Source organism: Leptonotus elevatus, chromosome 16 (genome assembly GCF_054856555.1).
Source record: "Leptonotus elevatus isolate MCC_2025b chromosome 16, RoL_Lele_1.0, whole genome shotgun sequence".
Taxonomy (NCBI): Eukaryota; Metazoa; Chordata; class Actinopteri; order Syngnathiformes; family Syngnathidae; genus Leptonotus; species Leptonotus elevatus.
Window position 1 is genome coordinate 14,810,172 of NC_141254.1, and position 12,836 is coordinate 14,823,007.

Below are 12,836 nucleotides of genomic sequence, written 5' to 3' on the forward strand. Positions count from 1 at the left end.
GTCAAAAATTCATTTGAACTATTTTTATTAGTAAAAAAAAAATTCCCCCTTTTGTTAACAAGAGTTTGAAAACCTAGATTTTTTTAATGTAATAGAGCAGATATAAAAATTGGGATTAATCGTGACTTAACTAGTGAAGTCATGCGATTAATTACGATTTATGATTTTTAAAAATAATATTTTCTTTAAAAGAAAATGATAATTAAAATATTTTCGTAAATTAGGGGCATCAGGCAATTACAATTTGTAATCGTAATTAATCGCATGACTTCACTAGTTAACTCACGATTAATCAGAAATTTTACATCTGTTCTAAATGAACAAAAAAAAAATATCGGTTTTCATACTCTTGTTAGCAAAAATGGAAAAACCTGTTAAATAGATATAGTTCAAATGAATTTTTGACGTCTATAGCCGTCAATGGCAGCGAATGAGTCAAACTTATTACTGCTATATTTTGACGTGCGACTGGAATTGCCCCAGTAGGTTGGGGCGGTCATTCATTAATTAAAGGAACTTTAAATTAACTCAAAATTAATGCACACATTTTGACACCTCCAATTATAAATAATGCAAAGAGTGCCAACAAAAATAAAAGAAAAGTTCCCTCACTATAGTGTAGTGCTGCCGGTGGGCGTGTCTCCCCAAGGCTTGTGTTGCGAGTGTCTATTCTTTGATCTCTGCAGAAGAGGTGAAGCCTGGCATCGCTAATGAGAAGGTCTAACACACGAACCACTTTGGCTTGTCACATCTCGTGACAGGTGGGACAGATAGAGAATGTGATGTGTGAAAGCATGCCACACCGGGGTTGATGTATAATGCGAGAGAACGAGCAGACAAAGGGGAGAGAGGGAAAATGTGGGAAGATTAAGGCTGAGTGTATAGCCGTCAAATTCTCCCACCTCCTTGTATCTCTCCAACTCTTGAACGAAGGTTCGCTGGTAGAAGAGTGTCTGCAGACGCTCTTGGGTGTAGTTGTGGCATAGGTCATCAAACGTTGCGCCGCGGTCGTGCTTTAGCAGCCTGGGGTTTTGAAAGCCCGGTGTGTCCACGATGAGAAGAGAGCACAAGGGAAGCTGGCCGAATTTCAAGGCCCTGAAGCGAGAAGCGAAAAACAATACTTTAGATAATGATTTATTGATAACATTCACCAAATCACCCCAAGCTTTAAACCTTAGCTCTTTCTGAAACTTCATCCTGATTTGTATTTTAGAGTCTTAGTTTAAGTCTTGTGCGCTTTAAATCCAGTAATGATTAAAATCCCAAACCCTGTTTCTAGCCTCTCTTCAAAAAACGGCTGATTTAACCCTATAAAGCCTGAACCATGAAATATATGAGAAATTTCTGATTCTTTGTAAAGTACTTGTCGGTCCTTTTGAACAAAAAATAATAATAATTTGGGGGAAAAATCAACTTCCACATATTACTTAATTTGTGTCATATTTGAAACATCCGGTCACAATGCTTTAGATTTGTACATTAACTGTAAATAATAATAATAACTGTCAATAATAATAATAATAATAAACAGACATATCAAACATATTAGTATTTCCAAAAATTCCTACTATTAATCAGAATAGGTCTCTCTCCTTTCTCAATTGGGGCGATCTTGCAAGGTCGCTGGAAAAGCCATCAGCTGAGTGATACTGCCCTCTAATGGATTATCCGTGCAATGCATGTGTCAGATCATATACATCAGGGTTTTAATGGGGGGGGGGGGTATATATACTCATGAAATAGGGGTCTCAAAGTGTCTTGTATTTAATATGATGCATTTGGCTTTTTAGGGCTAAATACAATAAGCATGAATGATATGCAAGCCATTTGCATTGCATAATTGTACAAAGGCAGCACAAGTTGTTCTTGTTTTTTTTATCTGATTCAGTTTCAAGAATAGAGAAGGAATACTCACCGGTTGATTAAACAAATGATGATAGTGAAGAGTTCACAGTACAGCCCAGTGGCCATGGCCTCTAAACACTCCATGGCTGAAGTCTTGGATCCTGGTGTGAAAAGTAGTCAAATGTGCATTAAAATCAGTCAACATGATTTAATGAGTTGAATTGTGAGAAGTACAATATTTTCCGCAGTAGATGTGAGATACAGCTACTACATTTGCATGAAGATGGTTGTTTAATAGTATCATATTGAGTATATTACGCCCAATGGCATAAAAATTCAAATTGTTTCTGAAATTATCTCAGTGAAACTGCGTCGTTGAGGCCTTGGGTGCACTTAAATTGGGCAAATCAAAGCACGCGTGTTCGTGTTGGTGCAAAACAGCAATTGCCAACTGTTAAGTTATTCTAAATGACTCCACTATCTCATAAAATTTTGAGTTTTATGGTGCCCAAGGGATATTTTCAAGTGTGCTAATGCATCCAAGACTGGAAGGTCATGCTGAAAGGGGGTTGATGGAGAAAAGGTGAAACTGAGGTCAATTCTGACCTGCCCAGTATTCAAGTGTCCCTCCCAAGCACTCCACAGCCATGTTGGCCAGTGTATGTAAAAAAAAAAATCAATGCGTGACAATTATGATTTCAAGGACAATGAATGAAGAGAGAAACCAAAATTGCTTGTCCTCACGTAAGAGTGTGTACTTATCCGTCAATACCCATTGTTAAGCCGCCGTATTCATTACTAAGATAAGATTTCTCTGCTCCTGAGCATGCAATTTCCCTCAGGTGAAAGGAAGACGCGCGCGCTTGTGTTGGTGGGGAAAAGAATGTCAGCGACAAAGAGGATGCATGGCGGGGGTACCTGCGTCTGCTGTGCCATTTTCCTCCAAAGTTTGGCGGATGCTGCTGGCTCTGGGCAGGGCGCCCTTGGCCTGGTGCTTGAAGATGGAGGAGGAGAGCTCCTCCAGGGTACAGCCCAGCAGGTAGGCTGCCTTCTGGGCCCACTCGTGACGTGCAAATTGTTTCCTGCCAGCTGAGAAGCATGCATGAAGACCTTCATTAGCCCTTCTGCCAACTACACGTTTGCACATGGCTGGCCTTGTATTTGCGGTAATTCGGTGTCTGACACTCTGGATAATGTCCCTGGTCAGAAGGAGGATGAAACAGCTGCGGAGCGCTGGCAATAAACTGCACTAAAAGCATGTATCGGCCATGAATAAATACAAACACATCGTAAACATGTCAGCCATCATCTTCAACCAATTGTTATGTACTTAAAGCTTTACGTGATGATTGCCCTTGACTAAGGGTGGCAGCACACAGTTACACATAAAAAGAAAATGTAACAATAATAACAACTTTTACTTTAACTCCTAGGCTAGAAGTGCTGCTGATATTTGTGCAAACAGGACTTTTAATGGGCCGTGAATTTATCTTCTAAGACTTAAGAGAGGCACTGGGAGAATTCACACAGAGAGAGCAGTAGTCGTGGTGCTAGTAGATTTTATCCAGCTGACAGATCCCCTGCAGGGGCAGTAATAAGCAGGAAAGTTGCACAGACATCACATGTAAATCCTAAGTATTCCATATTTGCTTTGATAAGTGCTTTCTACAATAATTATTTTAATGCTACTTAACTATCAAGGTGTGGAAATTTTAATTGGCAGAATAATTAATTAATGCTGGAAAAAAAATAAGCGCAGCAATGATGATTATGCTTTATCATGCCTTTTTACTCAGGTAGCATAGTAGATAAGAGATCACTGCTGCCCCCTTGTGCTACAGTGCTAAATTGCGCATGCACACAAACGACACAGGTTCATTATTCATGTTTATCTAGAAAACAGACATTTCCTTTAGGATTAAAGTCCATATGAAGAAATTCACCTCTTACAATGGAAGAAAAACTCACATTACACATCATTCCCTATCTATAAAATGTCCAAAGTTTTTCCACGAATATCATATATATATATATCTGAACAAGGATTAGATCACCCATGAATTGCTTTAAAACATATTACAGGGAGGAGGGGGGGGGGGGGGGTTCAAACAAACACAATGCTTAATAATATTTTTTTTGTTTTTTTTAAATTCTCTTCAAACCTTGATTAAAGCCCATAACAATAACACCAACTTTAAGACGACTGCTGATTCCTAACGCGATCCTCTTTAATACTATTAAAGCAAGAAAAAAACAACGGTCTTGCCTTGGGTTTCATCATAAAATATAGCTTCAAAAATAGAGACCAAACCTTCAGGGTGAAATAGACTGCTTCTCCCAAGGTGCATCTGTATTGCAAGATGAGATCCAAGTCAAGACTTACATTGTTATTTTCTGCTGTAAGAACCCTGCAACAGCCTATCAAGATTTTTAGGGTATTATATGATATAGCATGCATTGGTTATTAATGTCATTCGTTAAGATTCAGTGGAATACAAGTTTCAGTCTGGAAAATCAATACGTTCTAATTTTCAGTCTAACTATGCAGTTCACAGTTCACTTGTGAAAAATACCATCATAGTATGATGCATAACAAACAATAAATCAAAAGTGAGGGCAATTATCTTCATAAAGGAATGGGGGGGTTTCATACACTTGTATTGGATTTCATGTTTAATACGTGTGTGTGTAAAAAAAAAAAAAAGCCCTTTTTCTTATCTGGTATTTATTGGATGTGTCTTGTTTCCTCTAATGCAAGCACATTCTATTTCACAAAGCATACCTTTAGTAGCCCCTGCAGCTCCCAAGTGGTAGATGGCCCCTATGACGAGCCAAAACGCTCTTTGTTCATCAGTAGTGATGCCAAGAACTTTCATGGCTGCCTGCAACTTGGAAAACTGTTGGGATGCCCGCTGCTTATCCTCCGCCTGGAGGACATCACATCACAAATTACTGAAAGGAATTACTGAACGGTTTAGGGTTAGTTTAAGCGCTACCAGATCTTATGGTTTAATTTTGAAGGTCCACTTGGGTGTTTCGCTAATGAAATTTCAAAATAATTAATGAGGTAAAAGGATTAATGAAAGTATTTGTGACATGTATGTCAGCAGTTGTGGCAGTTTGGTTTGGATTTGGTATGGGTGAGTGCCGATACCAGGTATCGGTATCGCGCCAATGCGAGGCCTTATTTCAAAGTATCAGTACTTACTTGCAACTGCGGCCAATTGAAGAATAGAAAATTGCCATTAATTTTATGCCATTTTAAGGAAAAATGCTATTTTGTGATATGTAGGTCTTTCTTTACAATTATCTGTCATTGTTTTTTGTGGGAATTTGTTATCTACCAAAAGTAGGGGTGTCAAAATGAGTGTGTTCATTTAAAGTTCGCCACAATTTTTTTTAATATGCAATTCATGACCGGCCCTTACTTAGAAAGCCTGTACTGGGGGAATTAGTCGCAATGCAGCAAACACATCCACGTAAAAAAAATTAGCAGTAATAAATTTAATAATAATGCATATATTTGCGGAGACTGGGGTTAAGTTGTATTTTACAATTTTAAAAAATGTGCAGAATTTCACAAGTTACTTCATGTTAAAGATTAGATAGCTCGTAATATGAAAAGAAAAATGCACTGAGCTGTCACCAACATCTTACAAATGCTATTTTGCCATCTAGTGGCAGAAAAAATGACCTCAACACAAATCAATATCACGCTCATTTATTGCAGTACAGTACATCGTTTTAATTTTAACTCAATTTTATGAATTCTTATGAAATGACTGTATCAATGACTAAAAGAAGCAGCCATATTTCTATTAGTTTAACATTTTTTTCCCACTTTTATTTTAACAACAGTATGAAAAGTTGTGAAAAAAAATTACATTTTATTGTACATTTAGAACAGATATAAAATTTGTGATTAATCTTGAGTTAACTATTGAAGTCATGCGATTAATTACAATTAAAAACTAATTGCCTGACACCCCTAATCAAAAGTACTCGTGGGATCTGTATCTGTGACTACTCATGAGTTGAGTATTCGTACTGCTGCCGGGCCGAAAAAAGTGGTATCAAACATCCCTAGTTTTGTGATGATGTTCCAAAAAGCCAAAAAGCAGGAGCTCATCTGTAAATAACTTGGGCTTTGGAACCAGAGGCAAAATTCAACTCGCATTGCAAACAACATAAATCAGGTGTTCTAATCAGTACGATAAATAAAAGATTACATTGAAGAAGAAAAAAAGTTCAAGATGCCTACTTCATAAAAAATATTATTTCAGATAAGAAAAAATTGATTTTCTCCAGTAAATACCTACCTTTGTCTGAGGCATGATCCCAAATGCATTATTTTCAGCAAAGTGGTTGAGGTGCAGCTCAGTTCTAATGGGGGAAAAAAAAAATACAGAATGAGATAGAAGTTTTCTCAAACCAATGCAATACATTCACCGGTCACATCATTAGATACAACAGCATCATTTTTATATTATTGTATTAAAAAAAAAAAAACGTTGCAAAGATTATGTTAATGTTGCTTAATAAGGTAAAGTATTAGAAATGCCCGAAGCGTAAACAGCTCTCTAAGGCACAAAGCTCTATATTGGATGTCATTAGAATGTGCAGGTGTACCTAATGTTGTGTCTGTTGAGCGTTTATCAACATGATAGATACGATGTAGTCTGGCTCTATGAGATCTACGGGGCACTGTGCATTCAATTGTCCAGTCAGTAGTGATCCATACCTAAGGGAGCTGTCGACTCCGGCCATTAGGTAGTAAAACACGTGAAAAGTGGACTCGCCCTCGGGTCTTCTTGTCACCCTCATCTTCTCCAGCAGCATTGTCTGCAAGGCCACAGCACAAATAAGACATAGGAGGGGGGAATTCACACTGACACTAAATAAATACATAAATAAAACAAATACCTGGATTGAGGCTGAGGTCACCAGGCCTGACTGGTCAAAATCCAAAGAAACAATATGGGAGAAACGGCTGGCATTGACATTCATGCAGCTGGACGCGTTCCCAAATGCTTCTAAAACTGTGTACACCGCCTGCCACTTCTCCACTGCAGAAACGTCAGAATGTTGGAAATAAATGTGAATACATTGTGACATACTTAATTTATAGCCTGGGTGCTTTCCAACCTACTGGAGAATGTTTTGTTGGTGCTGCCAGCAATGGTGACCAGGTACTGAATGATGTGTTGACAGTTTGTAGTCTTGCCACTGCCGCTCTTGCCCAGTAAGACTATGGACTGATCCTGGCGAGTGGTCAAGAGCTTCCGATAAGCAGACTGAGCCATGCTGTAAATATGGGGGGCTGTGTCCTCCCTTCTGCAGCCTTTAAACATTTGCATCACCTTGGCGAAGACGGACACATGGAAATAGAAGTCAAGAGTGGCTTCGCGACAAACCCATAAAAATCGAGGTACGTGCCATTGAGTCTGCCTTTTCAAATATTTAAAAAAGAGCTGACTCAATATGTCGATTTCTGAAATGTCTTCTCTTCGAGATATCTGGTGGTGAGATGTGAGTGATATAAGCACAAAGCAGACGCATTTGGAAAAACCAACATCGCAGAGTGCTGAGGCAAGCCGACAAACGCTCTGATTAATTAATAACTGCAGAATTACAAGACTTCTCAAGTATTAAATCAGCTCAAAAACGCTATGCCTGGAATTTCATGGCATCGAGGCATTGCTGCAGAATGAGAAAGCTTTCCATAAAAACAATTTCCTGTAGATTGATTACAGATGTCCTCATACTTCTGTCGATCATCAATCAGCCATCTATCAAATGAGCCATATATCCATCAATACCAGGGTTGTCCAACCCCCCCAAAAAAGGGCCACATACAGAAAAACGGAATTAATTATTTTTAAATTATTTTTAAGAAAATACATGATATCTTTCCATTAAAGGTGATCAAGTAAATAGTTTAGGCCTTCTTTTTTTTTTTTCCTAATTATTTTTTTCTGAGAGAGCCCAGTATTGTTAATTTGGTCATTTTACCGATTCGACATGTCATCATCATTGCTCTCTTTTCCTTTTTCTTTTCTTAATGATTTTGCGGTAGCTTGCAGCTCTGTATCCTAGATTTCACATATAGAGATGTAGATTTCAATGTTGAGGACCAAAACAAGAGCAATTTGTAAAAAGACGACAAGCAGAATTTACTTGAGGATCACACTGTCAGAATTTATATGCAATATAATACAATTTTCCCTCCTTTTCCGCTGTTGTAGAAATTTACTCTAATAATCCATTATGATACCCCCCATCCCACCACCCACCCACACACACACACACACACACACACACACACGGCTCCTACCCTTCTAAACAATTGTGTTACACTAAATATACAATATTTAACTTTTAAAATGCTAAATTGTAGAATAAAAACCAAGATGCCGCTTAACATCCACACAATAGCATTGCGAGCCATCTAATGTGATTTTATTGCATATGCTACGGGCCGCTAAAAATTGGACGGTGGGCCGCAAATGGCCCCCGTGCTTTAGTTAGGACACCACTAAACTATACCATTGATAATATCAGCAAAGAACACAGCAGACGTGGATTTATTACTGACACCAACTTTAGAAAATCCTTTTGAAGACCAGTGGAAGGTTCCATGAATGCTCACCTTCTCCGAGTACATGGAAGGAGCGCTAATGGGGTTAATGACCACCATGTTGGGCCCAGCATGGGTGTGCACCAGGTTACCGCCATACCGCTGCCGCAGGGAATGCATCACACTGGACTCATTCAAGTACTGAAGAGAGGCCAGGTCCTCCACCCGCTCAAACAACGGTGGGTTTGCCTGACATGGAGAGAAAGTCATGAGAAGTTTCATCTGGCATTTATTGACTGATGTGTTTCAGAGGTGGTTTGGTGATTTATTACCTTCTCCACATCATCCTCATCAACGTCTAATAAAGATCCATCACTGTCCAGGCGTATTTTCACCTTCCCCTCGGGCAGACTCCCTGCTTCTGTCTTCAGGAGAGTTGCTGCATGGGCCACAACATGAATTCATCTTGTTATGCAAAATGTATGAATCGTGCACCTGTCTGCAAGTTGTGTATCCATGAAATGAACGGCAAAAAACACTGCAAAGAAAAGAAACCTGATAAAGATTTTACTCACCCAAAGAAAAACCATCCTTGTGGACGAGCCACACTTTTTCAGTGTTGTACCAGGCTCTCTCCGATGCGATGTTTGCTTCATTTTTTGCCTGTTTAAAAAGGCGACAAATCCGCACAATACTAAACAGTGAAGACATTGAATGCACTGCATGACTGCTTAGTTACAAATAAGTGAATTGCAAAGGATGATTGACGGAAATGTTCAAATGCACGAAGCAGAGCAGTCAGTAGTTTGAGTTGTTATTTTTATCATCTTGTCTTTTTGTCCATTACACAACCCTCTTTGACAGAAGCTCTTTCAAAGTGCTTTTCCACAGTAAAGAAAAGGGCTTTGAACTCTGAGAGTTCATGAAAAATATCCATTAAAAGATGTCTCACATTAGAAAAGAGTGTTTGCCGCTTACACAAGAAGCGGGTACATAAGACTTTATAATATCTACAGAAGGAAAATGTTAGCGACCGTCAAAAGAAAAGGAGGGTGTGTTCTTATAATCAACTATAGGTGACGATAATTAAATACTTGGGAGGGAAAAAAGCAAAAAAACACAAAGGTCCGACCTTTGCTGCTAAGTGTGATGCTTGAAGAATGGCCACTGGGTCTTCAGAAAGCTTTGGCTGGAGAAAGGAAAGAATAGAAGTCAACTGAGAAGTCATTAACAGTCATTTGTGAATAATGAACCACACGACACAATAAAAGAATGCAGAAACACTGCAAAAGTAATCAACCAAAAACCATACACGGAATGGGAAAAGTGGCTCTCTCTATACTTAGTCACAGTTAATATGTTTAGTCAAGGTTAGTAAGTTATATGCAGTGCATTGTAGCTATGAGAAAGACATCACTCTAGGATACTCTTTTTTTTTTTTGCCATACTAGAATAAAGTGTAGTTGCACATCCACTTCAGTAGGTAATATTAACTCATTCACTGCCATTGACGTCAAAAATTCATTTTAACAATTTCAAAAGAGTATGAAAACCTAGACTTTTTTTTTTTAATAATCTTTTTTGTTTTTAAGAAAAAAAAGAAAAGATTGTTAAAAATTAGGGGCGGCAGGCGATTACAATTTTTAATAGTAATTAATCGCATGACTTTAATAGTTAACTCGCGATTAATCAAACATTTTATATCTGTTCTAAATGTACAACAAATGTTTTCTAGGTTTTCATACTCTTGTTAACAAAAGTGGAAACAAAATGGTAAACTAATAGAAATAGTTCAAATTAATTTTTGACGTCTATAGCCGTCAGTGAATGAGTTAATAATAATAATAATAATAATAATAAGGCATTGGATTCTGGTTACTGAACGACCGTCTCTACACCCTGAGCCACGGCCGCCACAAGTGGCAGAATCACTGTCATTGTCAGAGTGCACAAGGAGCATTAGCTCTACTTTTACAACAATATTATAGACAAATGATATTTACTTAATTAATATTTATTTATAGTCACGGCGGAAAGTTGGCCAGGGGGTGCAAAATAATTTCTTCTTCCAGGGACATGAAAATAAATTGAGAAGCACTAGCGTTATTGGCATTGAGAGAGTTAAATAGTTGGTTAATTGATTTTCTGCTAGTAAAATTCCAACTTTAGTAATTATTGTATGCATTTTACATTTTTGAATTATTGCACTATTTGGTTAAATACTCATAAATGACATGTTGTGAAAAAACATGACTCTTAAAAAACAAAACAAAACAAAACAAATATTTTCCCACCCTTTCTATAATCTGTATCAATACATGCTCATTTTCAAAACTCCTAAAGCCTTTAAAGATAAATATTCACTCCCATGCATACAGCAAATCATATCATTAGACTGATATGTACACCCCAGTTCAAATACTCATTCAAATATTCATAACAATCACCGCTCATGTCTTGTCAGAAATCAAGCATCAAAAAATTAATCACTTCAGGTCCGCAAGCATCACCCAAATGCAGCCATGTTGGTGTAAAGACAACAGACAAAATAGTGTATAAAAAAAATAACGAACAAAACCCGTGATCTCTCGAGTCGAGGGAACGCAGCGAGCTTGCAGTCACACAGATTGTACCTGAGAGGATTTGGGTCCTCTGGCACGCTAGCCACGCAAGCATCAAAGACAACAGCAGGGTGTCGAGATCCAATGACCCACAGAGAAGCAGAGAGCAGAAATAACCAGAAAATATTATCATCACATAGAACGCCAGTGGGCAAAGTTTATCACCTGTGTTCCTTTTGCACTATAACAATCATAGGAAGACAAGAAATGCTTGACTGAATCAGTTCAATTCCTTTCCAGCAGCGCAGATATTGTACCGTAACACGTTCTATTGGTTGAAGGACGTACACTCAAGCAGTGTGTTCATTTGAGTATTATTATGCCTGCTGAAGCTTCCACAGTGACATACTCCAAAAAATTAGAGAGCAATTGTGCAACAAGCAACAAACAGGGCGGACGAGCTCAACTGCAAAGCTAATTGCATGTCTTGCCATATTTCCATGCTTCAAAAAGGTAACATTTATAATATGGGTGTCAAAATGAGTGTGTTCATTTTGAATTAATTTAAAGTTCCTCTAACGCCACTAAAAAAAAAATTAACACACGATTAATGACCACCCCTAAACTTGGGAAGCCCGTAATGGGGGAATTCAAGTTGCAACGCAGCACACACATCCACGTCTAAATTTAGCAGTAATAAATTGAATAATATTGCATATATTTGTGGAGGCTGGAGTCACGTTGTATTTTACATTTTAAAAAATGTGCAGAATTTCACAAGTTACTTCATGTTAAAGATTAGTTAGCTCTTAATATGAAAAGAAAAATGCACTGAGCTGTCACCGTCTTAAAAATGCAATTATGCTATCTAGTGGCAGAAAAATGACCTCAATACAAATCAACATCACACTCGTTTTTTTCAGTAAAGTAATATTTTTTCATTTTAACTCAATTTTATGAATTATTATGAAATTACTGTATCAATGACTAAAAGAAGCAGCCATATTTCTATTAGTTTAATATTTTTTGCACTTTTATGTTAACAACATTATGAAAACCTAGCATACATTTTTTGGGGGTAGATTTTATTGCACATTTAGGACAGATATAACATTTGCAATTAATCGTGAGTTAACTATTGAAGTGATGCGATTAATTACAATTTAAAAACAATTATTGCCTGACACCCCTATTTATAATCATATCATTTTCATGCAGTTTTAATATTTATTTCAAGAAATAACTGCTATTAGGAAATGCAGTATTTTTTGTCATTTATTGCAAAACATCCAGTTCACTTACAAATTGTTATTTATTAACATGTGGGACAATATGTAAGGTATGCTTCCAAAAACCTTTTAGAAGTCATGTCCATAATTTGAGAGCAGTGACATGTTTTTGTCTCACAATTTCACACTGTCAGGGATTCTCAGTAATTAAAAACCTTTCTGTCAGTGGTAGAGGTCGTGGACAGCCCAGTGAGTAATTTGAGCGGATGTGTCTGTCCCTCTAGCTTTGCTAGCGTACAGCGAATTGATGGCACGACTTGGAAAATGGCAGGCGCATAGCAATCAAACTGAGGAAGAGAGACCTTACATCATTGCTAGTAATGGTGAAGATCCTTTTCACACGCATGTAATCCTCCTCAGTAGGAATGACCTCTGTGACCTGCAAGTGCAAGGCCAGCAATTTCCATGCGATAGAATGCATCCATGAAATGTGTGTTTGAATGCACAAAAATGGAAAGATGAACACAAACACACCTGTTCACTCGATGAAGAATGGGCCTGGAGGGATGGTTTGCCATTGGGAGTCACGCTTGGATAAAGGGTGTCCTTTACATAACAGTTTAA

General features: G+C 37.8%; 1 protein-coding gene across 6 annotated transcripts in view; it reads right to left on the bottom strand.

Annotated features, from left to right (window-relative positions):
* Positions 1-12,836, bottom strand: part of LOC147160909 (unconventional myosin-XVIIIa-like) — a 71,827-nt gene that overhangs the window by 46,755 nt on the left and 12,236 nt on the right. For 5 of the 6 annotated variants that reach the window (XM_086098685.1, XM_086098689.1, XM_086098688.1 and 2 more), the window contains 13 exons: positions 11,056-11,082; positions 9,555-9,611; positions 8,998-9,085; positions 8,755-8,861; positions 8,495-8,671; positions 6,995-7,205; positions 6,769-6,911; positions 6,587-6,687; positions 6,165-6,228; positions 4,628-4,772; positions 2,764-2,934; positions 1,916-2,006; positions 903-1,095 (listed from right to left, as the gene is read on the bottom strand). In XM_086098685.1, coding sequence (XP_085954811.1) covers positions 903-1,095; positions 1,916-2,006; positions 2,764-2,934; positions 4,628-4,772; positions 6,165-6,228; positions 6,587-6,687; positions 6,769-6,911; positions 6,995-7,205; positions 8,495-8,671; positions 8,755-8,861; positions 8,998-9,085; positions 9,555-9,611; positions 11,056-11,082 — 1,575 coding nt within the window. The remainder of the gene's footprint in view (positions 1-902; positions 1,096-1,915; positions 2,007-2,763; positions 2,935-4,627; positions 4,773-6,164; positions 6,229-6,586; positions 6,688-6,768; positions 6,912-6,994; positions 7,206-8,494; positions 8,672-8,754; positions 8,862-8,997; positions 9,086-9,554; positions 9,612-11,055; positions 11,083-12,836) is intronic. The other variant, XM_086098687.1, reaches the window with a different exon arrangement.